Source organism: Podarcis tiliguerta (genome assembly GCF_965153285.1).
Source record: "Podarcis tiliguerta genome assembly, chromosome: 11".
In the NCBI taxonomy this organism is placed as follows: domain Eukaryota; kingdom Metazoa; phylum Chordata; class Lepidosauria; order Squamata; family Lacertidae; genus Podarcis; species Podarcis tiliguerta.
In genome coordinates this window covers 51,599,010-51,617,826 of record NC_139544.1, presented here as the reverse complement: position 1 = coordinate 51,617,826, position 18,817 = coordinate 51,599,010, and the positions used below count along the sequence as shown (strand labels likewise).

Here is an 18,817-nt window from a genome sequence, read left to right as displayed (position 1 = left end):
ACAGGGAATGAAGACCACTCATGCAATGGGACTTCACCACCTCTATTTCCCCAATCCCCCCTCCCCAACCCTCCAAAGTAGATTTAGGGAGCACAGGGGAAGAAATGGGAAAGCAAGTTGACTTCTTTCCATGCCTAAAACAACTCAATTGAATCCCAACCAATGAATTAATCCCATCTTCTATCACCCCTACCCACATACTTGGAATACAGTCCAACCACCCCCAGAATGCAGAAATCGCTCCCCTACTTTCACAGCCAGAGAACTAGAAATCAGCACTAAATAACACTTCAGGAAGATTTGTTCTGGTTACTTTTAAATGCTTCATACTAACATTTCTGTAAACACAGACTGAACAACCTCTGCACTGTTTTTCTTTTCTTCTTCTTCTTCTTTTCTTCTTCTGTTAACCCACAATATTATTTGTGCCTTTGGCAAACATGCCTGGTACTTAAGCCTGTTTTATTGTGTCTAACAATAATCCCTTACTGTGTAGAATCAGCAAGTGAGTCAGAAATACAGGTGCGCCTTTCTGTATGGCAATTCATGTGTGTAATATCTGTTAGGGGTTTGCATCGAATAATTCGGTAACACAATAAAAAAAACCCAGTAACAATAATGACGATGAGAAAAGAAATGGAAGTATTCCTGAAGAATGAGATCCTAAAACACAGGAGGATTTGAAGTCCCCTTCCTGCTGTCCCTCTGTGCTCCCCTGAAATAAATTGTTTCTTTTTTTCACAACAATAGATTTCAGAGGATATTAGCTATTCATTGTTGTGCCCCACAATGTTCTCTCCAATGTTCCTGTTTCAGCTGAGGCTGTTTTTTGTTTTCAAAACCACCACTCAATATGCACGAGCCAAATTGTCCAAATTTTCAAGATGCAAGTGCAATGATCAGCTATGGCTCAGTGAGAGAGCATGAGATGTTTCTCATGCAGACGGCCTCAGGTTCAATCCCAGAATCTCCAAGTAGGACCAAAATAAACCCCTACTTTTGGTCTTGGAGAGCCTCTTCCAGTCAATGTGAACAAGGCTGAGCTACATGGACTCAGCATAAGGTAGGGTCAGTCTCAGTATAAGGTAGGGATGGCCAGCCACTCTAATTCAAACTTTTTGAAACAATGCACGATTTGGGACACTGCCATCTCTTGAAATTTGCCCTTCTCTGAATTTTGCAGTGCAGTTCTTGAGCAAAGCAATGTGTACAAAACACATACAGTCGTAACTTGGATCTCGTACGACTTGCAAGGCAAACATTTTGGATCCCAAACACTGCAAACCCAGAAGTTGTTGTTCCGGTTTGTGGATGTTCTTTGGAACCCTGATGTCCCTGATGTCCGTTCCTCAGCTTCCAGTTGGCTGCAGGAGCTTCTTACAGCCAATCAGAAGCCGTACCTTGGTTTCTGAACCATTTTGGGAGTCGAACGGACTTCTGGAACGGATTCCATTTGACTTCCAAGGTACCACTGTATCAGAGAAAGGTTTGCACACCAAAAATATTAGTGAAAATAGCATACCAAAATGCTTTATATTAGATGAAATTGTTTGGCCAAAAGCAAGTATATTAGGCAAAATTGCATACAGAAATGTGTATATTAAAATATATTTGCACTGGATTCCTGATGAATTTTCAAAGCAAGTTTTTTAAAAAACAAAATTGTGAATTGATGTGGAAATGTGGAGAACCAAATTTAAGATTGGAAAAATCAAAACAGACATGTTCACCCATTCCTAGCATAAGGCACCTTTCTAAGTTTCCAGATATTTGCCTCCCTTTCTAAAGAGAGAGTCCTGGCGACATGAAACTCTCTGTGTGTTGTGTCATCATTTTGTAATCCATGCTTCTCCATTCTTAATGCATGGGGAAGAGGGAGGTTGTAATTGTTCATCAGAGGCTACAGCTGCTGGTTGTCCAATGCTAGAGGCACAGACCTGCATCCCCTTACTATCCACATTGCCCTTTTGCTTGAGTAATGTATGAAGTGGACTAGAGTAATCTCACAGGATTTTGCAGTCCTTGCCACACTCAGTTGTGCTTAGAATTGCTTCCCTTCCCCTGTTCTCTAGTGAATAATAATCTGACTTGCCACTTGCTATACCTTCCAGAGCATCATCCAGTAGGCACGTGAACAGCTTCTCAGTTGTAATTGTTTGGCTTTCCGAATCCTATTTCTTGTTTTGCTGTTAAAATTCATATGCTTTGGACATTTTGCAGTTGAGAACAGCTTGAGGTCAAGGCTCTAGGCAGCTCAGAAATGGCACAGGTATGGCACAATTGTACCCGAGAGGCTTCCGGATAAGATTCTCAGCTTGCATATAATGAGTCATGCCTCTCCTCCCGCAAAAGTGAGGTGCTCTAGTGCCTTACCACCATATATATTTTTATTCACTAATGCACCCCTGAGCAAATTGGGGCTTCTAGAGAATTAATAGGAGCTTGAGGCAGCAAGTGCCCCTCTTAATTCTCCCCCCTTGGAAATTTGCTGAAATGTCCCCATATTTACCTGCACAGAAATGAGATGAAGGAAATTATGCTTTGACCCTGCATTCACTATTTTTTATTATTTTTGCTCTGGAGCGATCTTTAATTCTGACCTCTTTCCCCCCAGAATGTAACAAGGCAATTTCGTTTCATTTTTCTTTCTTTCTCTTTATAAAAAAAACCCTCACATTGTATTTGGATTTGTTTGCGGTGTTTCTTCTTATCTCAGCTATTAAATGCATTGACATCTGCAAAGGACCACCACTGCCCTGTGTGTCCCTTCTGTTTGGATGCAGGATCAGGGCGCTGGTCAGTGAGTCTTCTTGGTGAGAATAGATGAGAGCAAGTCTGCAGTCAGAGAAAGGCAGGGTATCTTTCCTCCCTGCAGTGGGAGCAAAGCAGATAAGAAACAGCTGGGATGAAACACTACTGTTAACAGTGAGGCGTCGGAGTTCCTTAAAACTGAGGAGGAATGGAAGGAGAAGATCTGACCAGCATGTCTATTGAATCAAAGCCCAGCAGGGAGAAGGTGGTGGGAATGAATGTGAGGGATTGGCAAGCTCCAATATGTGGCGTGAGGCCTCAGACCAGGGGTCAGCAAACTTTTTCAGCAGGGGGCCGGTCCACTGTCCCTCAGACCTTGTGGGGGACCGGACTATATTTTGGGGGGGAAATATGAATGAATTCCTATGCCCCACAAATAACCCAGAAATGCATTTTAAATAAAAGCACACATTCTACTCATGTAAAAACACCAGGGAGGCCCCACAAATAACCCAGAGATGCATATTAAATAAAAGGGCGCATTCTACTCATGTAAAAACATGCTGATTCCCGGACTATCTGTGGGCCGGATTGAGAAGCCGATTGGGCCGCATCCAGCCCCCAGGCCTTAGTTTGCCTACCCATGCCTCAGACTATATCCAACTGCTGCCCTGACAAGTGATGGCTGGAGTATATTCAGTCAAGGAATAGTGTGTGGTATAATACTCTATCCCTAATAAACAACTGTGCACCGAACAAGCTGTGACTATTTGTTTGCAGGAAGATGAATTGGGGTTTTGGACACTCTGTCTTTTGCTGTATATCGCTACCCATGGAAGCTAACAGGAGTCTGCTTTGTTGATTCCACAGCCCTAAAAGGCTGAAGACAGCACTGGATATAAATAATTCTTGTTTGTTTGTTTGTTTGTTTGTTTGTTTGTTTGTTTTAATTTATGTACCAACCTATACCCGGGGGTCTCAGGGCAGTTCACAGGATAAAATTAAGATATAAAACCACAAAATACCTAATAAAAATAAAAACAGCAACCCAATAGCCCCCCCAAAAAAACCACCACATTTTAAAAGGGCATAGGATGTAAGTTGGATCAACCAAATGCCCAGTTAAAGAGGAACGTATTTGCCTGACACCTTAAGATGTATAATGACGGTGCCCGGTGGACTTCCCTGGGGAGAGCATTCCACAGACTTGGAGCCACTACAGAGAAGGCCTGTTCTCGTGTTGCCACCCTCCGGCCCTCTCAAGGAGGGGCCACACGAAGGAGGGCCTCAGAAGATGATCTCAGGGTCTGGGTAGGTCCATATGGAAAGAGACGGTCCTTGTGTTATTGCGGTCCTGGGCCGTTTAAGGTTTTATAGGTCAAAACCAGCACTGTGACTTGGGCCTGGAAACTAATTAGTAGTTCTAGTCTGGATCCAGTCTGGGCTTCAGTGGGAAACTCAATGGGAGTCTTCCTGGACAATCTAAAATAATAAGGGCATAAGAAATGAACCAACGCGTGGGAAACATTGGTGACAGTCCTTTCATGAGTGTGTGATTATGGGGCAAGGGACCAGACATGGTCTTGTGATTCCTTGCACGGCACTGTCCTTGCACCTAAACATTAGGAAGAACTTCCTGACAGTAAGAGCTGTTTGACAGTGGAATTTGCTGCCAAGGAGTGTGGTGGAGTCTCCTTCTTTGGAGGTCTTTAAGCAGAGGCTTGACAACCATATGTCAGGAGTGCTCTGATGGTGTTTCCTGCTTGGCAGGGGGTTGGACTCGATGGCCCTTGTGGTCTATTCCAACTCTATGATTCTATTTTATTCTATTCTATTCTATTCTAAATTTTGGAACTGATCCTGCAACAGCACCTCTGTGCAGCAAATGAAATGGCTGAATGGTTGCATTTCCCTGAACAACCCATGCAAAAGAGCAGCGCTTTCCCTACCCGGTGACCTTGGATTACTTAAAAACCACATGGCATGCTTGCTGCTAATCAAATTAGAGTTCGATGATTTCTTCCTATTTGATCAAAATGGAGCCACCTCATCAAAAATGGAAGGGCAGTAATGTAATGGACTGCCTATAGCTGCAAGGCTTGGTTTGATTCCCTTTCATCTATCTGTACTTAACTTTTAGTGCTGAGAACAAAGGTTATTCAATCCCTAGAGCAACAAATTGGCTGAACGGTGAGAAGGTAGCCTGGTTCAGCCGCAATTGTTCTTTGTATTATTTCCCCATTTATTTTAAATTCAACTTCTCCCCTGGAGTGTGTGCACTTTTTTTGCCTTCTGAGAACTGATCCAGTGGTCTATTCCACTTGGGATTCTAATGTTGGTTGTCAGGGCCATGTTATGGAGAAGACGTGACTGAGAAATACATTATGAGCACTGATTGTCCCGGGTTGCACATCACAGCAAACCACAGTTAATGGTTTGTCTATTGTGGTTTGAGGACCCGATCCCCTCAAAGTGGAATGAATACACAAGGACACGTGATATAAGGTTAATGGGCAAGAAAAGGCCACAACTTTATTGATTACAGCAAGTGAAAAGGTATTGGCTTAGGCATTGGATTACGTCAGCTGACTCCACCCCCTCAGAGAGGGGTGAGTCTGAAACAAGGGGGGTTTATTCACCAGTAGGTGGAGCCTGTTGATGCTAATCCAACTATAGGCTCTCCCCTGATGTCACCGAGGGTCATGCCATGGCCTCCCGCCAAGCAGGCATCGGACAGAATACACAACCGCCAGATTCCTTTAACGGAATACCTAAAAATTGAAGGCATAGGTGATGGCCACACCTAGCCCTTCGACACCACGACACATTATTCCAATGCCTAAGCTACCCACCAATACCACGAAAGTTGTGACAATTGCTACGAGGTAGGCGAAAAAAAACAAAAAGCCTAATGCCAAATGGAAAAATTCCTACCAGGCCCCCCGGACAACCAGGGCGACCAACCTAAGGTCCATAGCAAGGCCAATGAAAACTAAGACCCTGAGCTCAAAGGGAGTGGAGGGTGGGTGAATCGCGATGGGACGACGAAGACACGAAGAGTGAGGCCGAGGAGGGGCTGGCGCCGCAGTTTTAAGGCTGCTGTACACGCCCCCTCGGAGGCACCTGGTTGGGTGCCTGCCGATGGGCGTGGGCGCCAGCCAGGTGAGTGGGAGGCAGGGGCCTAACGCCCCCTGCTAGAGGCGGGGCTCGGGCTCCCGCCCACAACCACTCCCCTCTCTTACAGGAGGAGAGTCCTTTTGAAAGATTTAGAAACCACTCACATTATAATAAGGGAAGGAGAAGAGGGCAGGACATTTGGGGAATTGGTGGGTTTATGGATTTCCAGAGAAGTCTTAATTCAGAGTGGCTCAGAAGTAATCTAAGCTATGCCCCTAGTTTTGGGGGAAGTGACTTATGAATCACTAGTGCTATCATAACACTCTTTCCTTCTAGGATTTGAATTCAGTGTACTGAATGTCACTCCCCCATGTGATCACATTTTATTTTTATTTTCTGTGTTTTATATCACAGATAGAAATGATATTCTCATATCCCAGTCCTGTTGCTATGCACTATATGGTTCTTTGTGATTATATATAGTCACAAAGTGGGAGGGAAGAGAAAGAAAGAAAGATAAAAGTCTCAGGTGCTGCTGTGATTGTGGATTCCAACCCAATGGGTTTAGCTCCCAGATGCTGCAGGACTCAGTTATACTGGTGATTGCTTAATTTCTGCATTATTATTTTTTTTTAAAAAACCCTCTGAGCTTTATGTTCAGGTTGATAAGGAGACTGGGAGATTGCCCAGGTAAGCAATTATCATTTTCAAGAAAGAGACAAAGACAGTAAGAAGAAAGAGGTGTTGAGCAGAGACATGAACTCAGCCACTAAAGTCTCCAAAGTTGTAGAATCATGAGTAGGCAAACTAAGGCCCGGGGCCCAGATCCAGCCTAATCGCCTTCTAAATCCAGCTTGCGGACGGTCTGGAAATCAGCTTGCTTTTACATGAGTAGAATGCGCCCTTTTATTTAATATGCATCTCTGGGTTATTTGTGGGGCCTGCCTGGTGTTTTTACATGAGTAGAATGTGTGCTTTTATTTAAAATGCATCTCTGGGTTATTTGTGGGGCATAGGGATTCGTTCATTATTATTTTTCAAAATATAGTCCAGCCCCCCCCCCCCAAGGTCTGAGGGACAGTGGACTGGCCCCCTGCTGAAAAAGTTTGCTTACCCCTGTAGTACATCATTCACCTGTCCCTGTGAGATGCACATTTGCTGAACTCATCGTGACAGGAAGCTGGAGAAAATACTTTCTTCTGAATCAGTTTCAGGATGTTCCTCCGTTGGGGGAATCATCAACTTGTTTCCAACTTAGATCTCCTGGTTGCTCTTGTTTGTCTGGCTTTCTGTCCTCCCCACCTCTCTGACCTGTCTCATTGTCTTCCCTACTTGGCTACCTATTAGCTGTAGCTTCTTTGTAGTTCATCTACTTTGCATGTAGTAGCTCTAGGTTCAATTGCTGGCATTTCCAGGCAGGGCTAGAAATGTCCCTTGACTGAGATCCTGAATGCCGGTCTGTGTGGATGAGCTAGATTGACCAATACCTCGACTCAGTAAAGGCAGCTTCCTCTAAACCATGGGAAGCAGTCAAAGGTTTTCCTTATGGTGGCTGCAACATCAACCTGCAACTGTCTCATTTTTAGAAGCACTTTCAATCTGAGGTGCTTCTTGTCCATGGAATAGTTGAGTGGCATAGTCTCTGGGCCATGTTCATTGTCTTATATTGAGACATTACCAACCAACAGATAACATGGAAATTGAAAGTGGTGATGTAACATCAGAATGGCAGTGATAGGGTTACACAGGGTCACCGACAACAGGGAGACACAGGGGCTAAATGTGTGCCAGACCCGAAGTTACCAGGGACACGTTAGTTTTATTTTTAAGCAAGTCAATTGCACATCTAAAAAGAAAGTTAATAAGCAAAACATGGAGGCAACATGCTCAGGCTTATTAGGTAGATACAGATAAGCTGCCATTATTAAGGGGGCTTAGGCTAGATTTATTTAGTATATGTATTTTAAGCAGTAGCAGGGGTGCAACTTGAATAAAATATGGGGGGCAGGTAAGCCCCACCCCACATAATCGATCACATGACTTGGTACATACACATCATTTGAATGGCAATGCCCATCAATTTGGGGGCCCCCAGCCTCCTCAAATATTTTATTAGGGGGCAAAGACCTCTCGCCCCCTGGGGGTTGACTCCTATGAGCAGCAGTTCTTGACGATTTATTGCAGTGAGGGGAGTACAGGGTCCCCAGTCTTCCAACTCTACAATTCTATGATAATCTATGCATACCATAGAACAAGCCCAGGGAATTCTATTGGCATTCTTGCAGGTACATGTTGAAAGCTAGTTCTTAGCCTGGGGACTTCTGGATCCTTTGTAGAAAGGATCTGCAGAATTTCTAACTAAGCAAAAATTGTGTGAAAAGCTTTGGCTATAATTACCCCAAAGGTTAACAGTATCTGCAGATATATATATATATACACCTTACAAAATAAAGTGGCTCTCATGGGAGTACATAACAGATGAAAGAACAGAGAGGCATCTGAACAGGAAAGAGTTGAGCTCTTGTGTTCCTAGTAAAGGTAAAGGGACCCCTGACCATTAGGTCCAGTCGTGACCGACTCTGGGATTGCGGCGCTCATCTTGCTTTATTGGCCGAGGGAGCCGGCATACAGCTTCCGGGTCATGTGGCCAGCATGACTAAGCCACTTCTGGCGAACCAGAGCAGCGCACGGAAACGCCATTTACCTTCCTGCTGGAGCAGTTTATCTACTTGCACTTTGACGTGCTTTCGAACTGCTAGGTTGGCAGGAGCTGGGACCGAGCAACGGGAGTTCACCCCATTGCGGGGATTCAAACCGCCGACCTTTTGATCGGCAAGTCCTAGTCTCTGTGGTTTAACCCACAGTGCCACCCGCGTCCCTCTTGTGTTCCTAAAGAAGGGATTAAAACAATTTCACATACTATGGCTGTGCGATGCCACTTCCATCAAAGGCAGCACACCTCTGAATAGTAGTTACTAGAAATCACCAGTGGAAAGAGAGCTGTTGAACTCCTATCTCTTTGTAGACTTCCCACAGACATCTGGTTGGCCACTTGGAGAACAAGATGGTGGGCTAGATAGATCTTTGGTCTGATCCAGCAGGGCTCTCCTTATGTTCTCATGTTTGCAGACTCTCCTCTGCTTGAATTGAGCAAGATGGACATAAATGGGCTGGTAATGCGATCCCTGTAGGTCCTTCGTTCTGTCTATCATTTTCCATAATCACATTAAACCATATACCTATAAGCCAAAAGCAGCAGGCACGTAATCTAGTTAAGTTACAAGGAGAAGACAAGAAACATTGCCACAGTATTGTTCATAAAGTGAATCTATCATGAGAAATACATCAGAAATGCATTTGAAACAGCTTAAAAGAGGACAATCTGGCCTGCTAATGATGTGCCCCCTAGAGCCTTCCCTTTGGAAATGTTGACAGGGCTAAGGAACTGATGACAGCCATCATCTTCCTTGGCTCCACCACCACATTTATTTTATTGCTATTCAAAGCATAAGACATTATGCATTAGCAAATAGCGGACATCTTTTGCCATAGAAATGCTCTCCTTGGCAAAAGCAGGTGTCATTTCTAAGGAAGACATTTCAAGGAATGGTGAGGTCGTCCAGCCATGCCCCTCACGTAACGAGCTCCTTTGCTGGTAATCATTCAATGGGTTGCTGGGACACCTTTGTGAGCTCATTACAGGAATTGCTTGACATTTCCTACAGTAATCTTGAAGACACACGCACACCCCTTCAGGAGGGAATTTCATTCCTCAGCATCAGCTCTCTTGATGTACACTGAGCCATAAATGTGGACAAAGGGTGTTCTCAGACAATGAGAAATAGCCTTTGAAGTCACTTGCTACCGGGAATGTTTGAATATCAGTTTTATAATGGCATTAAAGGCGAAAATTGATCATTACCCTCTTCGGCAACCATTTCTTTAACGTCCTTCTGAATGGTGAAAAATTGATTTTTGAAAAATCATTAGACAACAAATTCTCAGATAGACTATTAATTGACTACGCTTGCCCGTTTCTCTACTATTGTCCAACATGACTATGGTGAACTATATAATGCTTTCCTTACAGAAGGGTAGCTTGTAGTGTATTTATTATCATTATTCACAATATTCACCTTAAGTCTGTATACGTGATAGATATATGAAATTGAGCATAAGTATCAAATGCACTCTGAATTAAAATGTTTATGGTCTGTTTTCTTGGACTGCAACTCCCATTGTCCCTGGTCTTTGGACAAGCTGGCAGAGGCCGATGGGAGTTGTAGTCCAACAACATCTTTGTAATAATACATATAACATCAAAAAATATGTTTGTTTTAGTGGAACTGGTTGAAGAAATGCACCCAACTGAGATTAAGCAGCAAGACAGAACACAGAAACAAAATAAATAATCAAACCATTAATTCTAGTACGTGGGGGGGGGGGCATCTAAATTGTATAATTTGGCATCTCAGTTATTGGTATTATTAATTGCATTATAATTTGGCATTGCTGTAATGAAGCTATTATTGGATTGTTGTAACTGAAAACTAATAAAAATTATTATCAGAGATTAAACAGCACGACAAGAGTTGGGGGGGGGGAGACTCAACAGCAATATTTTCAGAAAATTCCACCCCCTAGACATATCCTCTTCTAGACAAATGGTTTAGGAGCAACTTCTTAAATATTGATGCTTATTGTGAAATATCTTACGTAAACCAGTTTGTGAGGTCTTCCTAGAAAGTGGTATTTAAATATAAACAAGAAAGAAACTGTATAGGAACTAAACCTTGACAGGATTGCATTAAAAAGTGGAATGTCCCAGTTTTCCTAGGACAGATGAGGGGGTGTGATATTACAGATGTCCAATGCTGAAATCTGTTGTGAAGAAGAGGGGGGATGGAAACAACTGAGCGATGTTATGTCCTTACCCAGACTGCACTGCTATTCATAGCTTTCTTTCTTACAAGCAGAGTCAACAAACAATTAACCTTTCCCTCCTTCCCACCATGCAGTTCCTTTGGAACTGTGTGAAAGGCTAATCAGAGAACTGGTGTATAATGCCAGCATTTGATTATGACCAAAGGGCAAAATCAGAATAAAGCTAAAAGGAAAAGAAGCTGATTTCAAAATTGCTTTCTAATATCAGCTGAATTGTGCAAATTGGCCTAAAGTAGATGGATCGGTGTCTGTTTGTTTAGGCACGGGATTCCTATAGCAGAAGCATAGAGAACCACACTCATTTTGTGTGTGTGGATCAGAACTCCATTGCCTCATGTTCCTGAAATCAAATAGCACTTGAAGCAGTTTCTGGTATGCTTCCATGTTACAAATGCCAAGGAATCAGTTGTCAGGGTTCAGGTTTGAGGCCCTGCAGGGCCTGTTCTCCAGCTAAGACTCCCAGAGGTCATGGGCTGGAGCTTAAGTTGGAGAAACTGGCCTATAGGCAGAGGGCCTATAGTGGACTGATATGTCTGTAGTAGCTCATTAGGCTAACTCCTTGGCCTTGGGGTCCCACTCAGAAAAGGGCAGCCAGAACAAGGGACTGGATTGGATCAATACCCTGTTGAGGAAAGGTTGCAACATTTGGAGATTTTTATTTTAGAAAAAAGAGTGAGTAAAAGGGAGCAGGGCAAAAATTCTGCATGGTATGGGGAAAGTAGATTAGGAGACATTTTTCATCTTTCCACATAATGTTAGAGCTCATGTCTGTCCAGTGAAGATGGTTATTGGAAAATGGCGGAGAGGCTTGGTGTGTCTGCTTCGTAAGTTCACCCGCATGTCTGTGGTTCAGCAGTCTCGTGAAACAGACAGAATTACAACTCTAACCATTGTTGTCAATACTTTGTGGATGTTGGAAGACTCTGGACACAAAGAAGGAAGTACTCATTCAATTAATTAAATTATGGGATTTGCTGTCATAAGAGGTAGTGATGGTCTGCAGCTTGATTTGCTTTGGAAGAGGATTGCGCAAATTCATGGAGGAAAAATCCATTAAGATTCTCACACTGGCCAATCAGATGACTACAGGGTACCTGCAAACTGGACAGAACTCTACCTGTGATGGCCTGGGACTCGGGCTCGGACTCAGAACTAGAGGAGACTCAGTCTGCACTGGATCCTTTGCCTCAGGCATCATCTGAACCAAGTCTGGGGCCTGATCCTGAAGAACCCCAGTCTGCCCAGGTTCCCCTGCAACAAGCACCAGCTGGGCAGAGTCAGGGGCCTGAGCCTGCCCTGGCTCCCGATGTGGGGATTACCTCATTGCCTCCAGCTGGGCAATCACTTACAGCTGCTCCACTACCAGTTGGGTCAGGAGAGGCTGAGGCAGCCTCTGGGTCTAGTAATCCACCAACGTCTCCTGAGCTGCAGAGGCTTAGGTCTGAGAGAAGGAGAGACCTGAGTACTCTCAGGAGGAGTGCTCGCCTTCAGGCGAGACAGGGAGGTGAGTCACTGGGGGATCAGGAGCAGCCGCTACCCCGACAGAGATAAAAGCATGCCGGATGCCGCCCCAGGTTGCTAGAACCTGCCTGAGACCCTGTGCCTGATCTTGCCTGGTTTTCTGCCTTGTGTCCTGCCTGGGCCCTGTCAGACTGACTCTTCATGGAACCCTCGGATTCGGGACCGGATCTGGAATGTGTTGCTTGGGTTTACCCCTAGACCCAGCACACTACCCACCTGTTCAGAGTCCTAATGCCTCTGACAGTGGAGGTAGAACATAGCCATCATCGATAATAGCCAATGATAGCCTTGACTTCCATGAATCAGTCTAATCCTCTTTTAAAACTACCCAAGTTGGTGGCCATCATTGCCTATGGTGGGAGCAAGTTCCATAGTTTAATTATGTGCTGTGAGAAGAAGGACTTTCTTTTACGTACCCTGAATCTTTCAACATATACCTTCATTGAATGTTCATGAGTTATAATGTTTTGAGAGTGGGAGAAAAGCTTTTCTTTGTCTGTTTTCTCTATGCCATTCTTTTAACTCTTTTAAAAAAATAAAATCCTGACATTCCTTGTATAGCAAGGATGTGCCACTTCTTTTCCTGATGATTGCTGCATTTTCCTGCAATCTGTCAGGGGCTGCATGCTGATAGTGTGTGGAGCTAAAGTCAGCAATGGACAAGGACAGAATATAAAGCATGCAGAGCCTCCATTTCCCTTCCCACCAATCCTTCTTCCTGTTCCTTCCTTTTCCTCTCCACCCAGTGGGGCTGCAGTGACAGGGGGCAGATTGCTCACGCTAGTGGGCTCCACTCCTTTCTTTCAAAAGGGCTTTCAAAATTAGGCTGGGAGCCACAAGTTGCCTGTACAGTGGTACCTTGGTTCTCAACTTGGAACCCAAACACTGCAAATTAAGTGTTCCGGTTTGCAAACTTTTTTCGGAAGCTGAACCTGCTCTGTTTTGAGTGTTATCCATCAGTTTTAAGTGCCACACTTCCGTTTTGAGGGCCACACTTTTGTTTTGAGTGTTAAGCTGAGGTCTGTCTGTTTTTGCTATTTATTTTGCGTTTTTGTTTTTGCGGCTCTTTTTGTTTTGCTTTTGTGACTGTGTGGAACCTAGTTCAGCTACTGGTTGATTGATTGTGTGACTGCAGTACAATGTTTATTGCTTTCATTTTATGGATCAATGGTCTTGTTAGGCAGTAAAATTCATGTTAAATTGCTGTTAAATTGTTGTTTTTAAAAGTCTAGAACAGATTAATTCCCATTACTTTCTATGGGAAAGTGCACCTTGGTTTCAGAATGCTTTGGTTTTGGAATGGACTTACAGAACAGATTAAGTTTGAGAATCAAGGTACCACTGTCTGTGCCTCAAGGCCCCAAGCCACCCCCCAAATAAATAACTTCACACTGAGACATAATTTTAATTTAAGTTATTGGGCAAATTTAGGCCACAACTTTATTGATTACAGCGTAGTGAGTGGTATTGGCCTTAGGCACTGGCAACAGACTATAAATGACTGCTGCCTCTCTGACAGGAAGTCTGGAAGAGTAAACACCAAATGAGGGAGCAACATCGATGAAGATCAACCAAAGCTCACCTCGGGGTTTCTGTGGTCCTGGCATGGCCCTAGCCCCTCAAGTTGGCTTTGGACAAGATCCAGGACCCCCAGATTCCAATACCGGAATACCCTTATTCATGGAGGGGCAGGTGATGGCCGCACCTGCCCTCCCACTCGGCTGCCCAGCCAATGCCTAACCGCCAAACCTTACAAAGTTGTGATGATTGCTAAGGGGGTAGGCGGAAACCAAATGGCCAGTGCCAATGTGCCAAATGGAAAAAAAACAACCTACCCAGTCACCATTCCAAAACAGGCAACCACACCATGTCCAAAGCAAGGCCAAGACAAAACAAACAAACCATAGGGACGGGAGGGCAGGTGTTCGGCAGTGTGAAGCAAGGGCCGTTGACCATGTTGTGCTTCCGCTTTTATAGGCCCCCCCCAATCACGCCTCCATAACCGGATTGGCTCAAGCAGCCTGGCTATGGGGCCTCACTATACATGCCTGGCTCCACCCTAGGACCCTACCAAATAAGTTTTTGGGGATGTCCCCTGGCCCACGCGCAACCAGGACCCTCTCTGAGGAGGATCCCATATACAGCTACTGTTTCGCTGGTGCTCCCATTCATACTTACTATGTTTATATCTTACTGCTCTATGATTTTATTTTTTAAAATGTTCATACTGTCACTTTTGGATATGGTTATTTTTTATCTTGAAATTTCACCTGACTTGGATTTTTTTAAAGCCTAGATATAATTTTTAACATAAGTATTTTTACTGACCTTGTATGATCAAAAGTAATGATATGAATTGAACCTTAGCTACTGAGTACAAGGAGGTTGAAAATTCATGATATGTGTCTGCAATTCTGGTAGACTCTGGAATCCACTGTGTGCATATTTCACAATGCCATTTGCTATTGATACAGTTGTAAAAACTTTATAATTCAGACATTATGCATGGCTGCTTAAGAAATACAATTGCATTTTCTGTATCAAAAAATAAGCCAGGGATGCTACCCAGGAAATTAAAATCTAATCTGGTTTTCTAGCAACCATGAATATTCAAAATAATGAATATTGTTCCCTGGTTGAAAGCTGACAAACAGGACTGATTCCCCTCACCCCCCCCCCTGTCTCCTTTGATGATGGGAAAACTCATTAGAAATGTGATGTTATTAGCAGTTTCTCTTGAATTGCAAATTTTTATCATACTATAACTAGTATTATGGTAATGATGAAATTAAATTAAATTAGCATATCATATACCATACAGCAAAAGTGTTAATACATTATAGTAATACAAGACAACAGATAATTGCCAGCTTAATAGGAATTTGTCCTCCGAATAGATAATCTGGCTTAAGTCTTCCTCCTCTGTGCTTGGAAATAATGTTGCTCGTATTGATTCATTTTGCAAAGCTAATCACAGGTTATACTTATGCAAATGAAGATGTTGTCCCCACTGTTACATAATCAATGTGGTTATCCAAGCTTTGCCCAGACACATCAAAGGTCTGGTCAGTTTTGAAACATGATGCATTATGAAAACCTATATTGGATATGGTTGCAGTTGAATGGCTGCTGTTATAGATCCAGGGTGCTGGAGTTTGTAGGTACAAGTCACCCATAATTCTTAGAATTAGTAGAAGTTAGAATTAATCAAGTTTGATTAAACTGTGTCATACACCAACATACCTGGGTTTAGCTTGTGCTAGTAAGCTACCCTAGCCTGGCAGAGCTAGCTGAGTTTAAGCCATTAAGGCACAAAGACCAGTGATGGCCCATGAAGGAAGCCATCAAGAGATAGTGAACACTGCCAGACAAGGAGGGGAGGGACCGCTCCTCCAGCTATATATAGTGGGCAGAGGCCAGTGCCAGGTTTAAGCTTTCAGCATTGAATGATGTAGGCTGGAGGAAATCATTTTCTCTGGGCTGTCGGCGAGAAGGAAAGGGAGAGCAGAACACGATGTGTCAATTTTTTTGGTCGATATATATATATTTGTGATATATATGCATTCATGCTCACTAAAATCTTTGTCTCCCTGTTTTGTTTTTGCAGTTCCACCATGGTTTATCAATCATCCTTCTAATCTCTATGCCTATGAAAGTATGGACATCGAGTTCGAATGCTCTGTTTCTGGAAAACCGATTCCTACAGTGCAATGGATCAAGAATGGAGAAGTCGTCATTCCTAGTGATTATTTTCAGATAGTGGTAATCATTATTTGTTTTTACCATTATTCCAAAACAAGGAAACAGACACGATTCAATGGGTGCAACAAAAGCTCTGTAAAAGGTGCTACCAAAAGTAGGCTTAGTTAGTTTTAGCTTTAGTTTTCCTTTAGATCCTGGCTCCTTCAAGTTTCCCCAGATTTCTCCCAGGTCCCTTGCTATTCCCCTCCATCTGCCTTCGGCTGCAGCAACTGTTTCCCCTGTCCTGTTCTGAACCTGGTCCTTTAATATACACCAGCCAGACTTCTCTACCTGGTCACTTGGGTATACTCATAAAAAAAGAACAGTCGCCATCAATAGCTAAAGGAAGCTATGGCGGCACACTAACAGCAAAAGAAAATCAGCTTAGTCCATCAAAAGCCTATGAGCAGAAGGTAAGTTTTTACCTGGTGATGAAAAGATGTCAACAAAGGTGGCAGATGGATCTCAGTGGGGAAAACATTCCACAGATGAAGAGCTGCAACCGGAAAGGCCTCTCACCTTCTGAGACTCCCTCAGAGGGAAGACCTGGAGAAGGGCCTCAGAAGAAATACCTAGGGCACCTTCAAAGATGCTACAAAGATGTGTAGCAGTGGGCAACCTGTCTGTTCAGGAAACTTGTCTGTCATCACTCACTGCTTGTTGAGAAACCCTTAAAATGTTTCTGGGGTACTCCAAGCACAGCTGAAAAAACCCTGCCTCAGACCGCTGGTCTTTAATGACCCGTTACTGAGCCCTGTCTAATGTGAAACACAACAACAGCACTACTATCATACAAAGTGGTTAAAAAGAAAAAAGAAAAAGTGAGAAGTCAGGTGTATTTTTGTACTACAGGTGGGCAACAGGTGAGGAAATTTTGAAGACTACTGCATCATAGAATTATAGCAAGGGTCAAGAACTGGATCAGGATAGTGCAAAACGCCCTCCATAAATCCACTCTGACAGGTGGATGCCAATCACTTGGCACCCTAATGACATCTACCCTACAGTTGAACAGCTCTTACCATTAGGCGGTCAAAACAGGTGTGTCCCATCCTGTCATAACATTCCAGACTTTCTCCCCCACTGATAGATCTCTTGCATAAAGCTCTTTGATACAGGAAATCATGGATAATGTACAATGGAAGTTACCTGTCTAAGGCTACACCTATCCTTCATTGTTTGCCTGCCCAGATAATACGTGGAATACGTGGAGTTGTCTTCAGTTCAGAAGTAGTTAACTGATGCTTTATTAAAAAAAATTGTGGCCATTGGATAATCCACCCCGCCATAATGACTTTTATTTTAGAGGTTTAGCAATCTCATGCATATAGATCAGCTTGCCCTTTCCTAATTAATGTTCCTTCTATTAAGTGAAATTGACAATGATTATCTAAATTAAACATGTTCCAGTTAATAAAAAGGCATGGGCGCTTTCCCCGCTTTTCATTCAGAGAGGAAGATTTACTCAGTTATAGGAGCATCCAAGTTCACACAACTTTACCCACCATTGCTGTTTATAATAAAGACAATCAGGCAGGCTTTGCTCAGCTTGCCAAGAGACAGACATTTTCATTAAGTAATTGGGAAAGGGCAGGTTCCCTTTTTGTTCTTTTTTTCCAAAACTGCCCAGGGAAGAAAGACTTTTAATAATAGAATCATTCTAGGCAGAACATTTTTATTTATTTCTTCTCCTTTTTTGCGGTGCCAAAGACTCTTCCTTAGAAGCCAAATTTTACAGCATCATTTAGTTCTGCCTGCCAACAGCACCTCCAGATGAAACCCTGCCCAGATGCAGCTGAAACGAAATGGCCTCCTTCCCTTTGTGGCTGCCTGTAACCTGGGAAGGGTTGACCTTCAAATCCATTCGCTTGCCTGCAAAAGTATTTAAAAACACCCAAACAAATCCACCGAATCTTCTGCCACTAAGTGCACCCATTATGCAATGCAGACCCCTCTTGATGTCGATTCTACATGTTGCATAAAGTGTTTGCACTGCCCTTACGTGCGACCGCAGTATTACTATTAGTTAATCAAATGTCCTGGTAGCAGGGTGAGCAAACCGAGTCAGCACATTATTTAATGTATGTGCATTTTATTACAATCCTCTAGGGAGGAACTGGCGGGCATGAGTGAATACCAGCATACCTTAAAGAGGATGCTTTTTTGAATGGCTTTAAAAGAGGATCAAACAAATTCAGGGAGGCAAAGGCTTTTAGCCATAGTGGCTATGCTCTGCCTTAATGTTTGAAGGCTGTTTGCTTTTTACTATCAGTTGTTGGAAACCGCAGGAGGGCAGAGTACTCTTGCCCTTGGGTCTTGCTTGCAGGATTCCCATAGGCATCTGGTTGGCCACTGGGATGACAGAGTGATGGATTCATCCATGCTTCTGACTTCCAGTTGCTGGAAACCTTCCACACGACTCTTTCCCCTGTTTTAGCCATATCCATGTTGCTTCCTTCAAGGAAGGAGGACCCACAGCCTCCCGAGGGAGTTTGTTCCACTGTTCCACCTCTTAGCAGGAAACAGAAGAGGGTGAGGCAGCAGGTGGTTGATGCCATGTGGGTGCCCCAACGGAGTCCACCTGGCATACCTACCCATCTGCTTGCAAAATGCCAGTGTCCTCACCCCTCCCTATAAGCAGTAGCTACTCTGCAATGGGAGGTCAGGTACAAGGAGCCTCCCGCTCCCTGCTGGCCGCTACTGCTATATAGAAAACAAGTTTCCCCACAGCTTATCTCACAGA

The 18,817-nt window shown here is 43.6% G+C and overlaps 1 protein-coding gene across 3 annotated transcripts in view; it reads left to right on the top strand.

The window, feature by feature from the left end:
- Positions 1–18,817, top strand: part of DCC (DCC netrin 1 receptor) — a gene marked incomplete at its 5' end in the record, with an annotated part of 926,289 nt that overhangs the window by 555,336 nt on the left and 352,136 nt on the right. For all 3 annotated transcript variants that reach the window (XM_083402635.1, XM_083402634.1, XM_083402636.1), the window contains one exon: positions 15,941–16,095. In XM_083402635.1, coding sequence (XP_083258761.1) covers positions 15,941–16,095 — 155 coding nt within the window. The remainder of the gene's footprint in view (positions 1–15,940; positions 16,096–18,817) is intronic.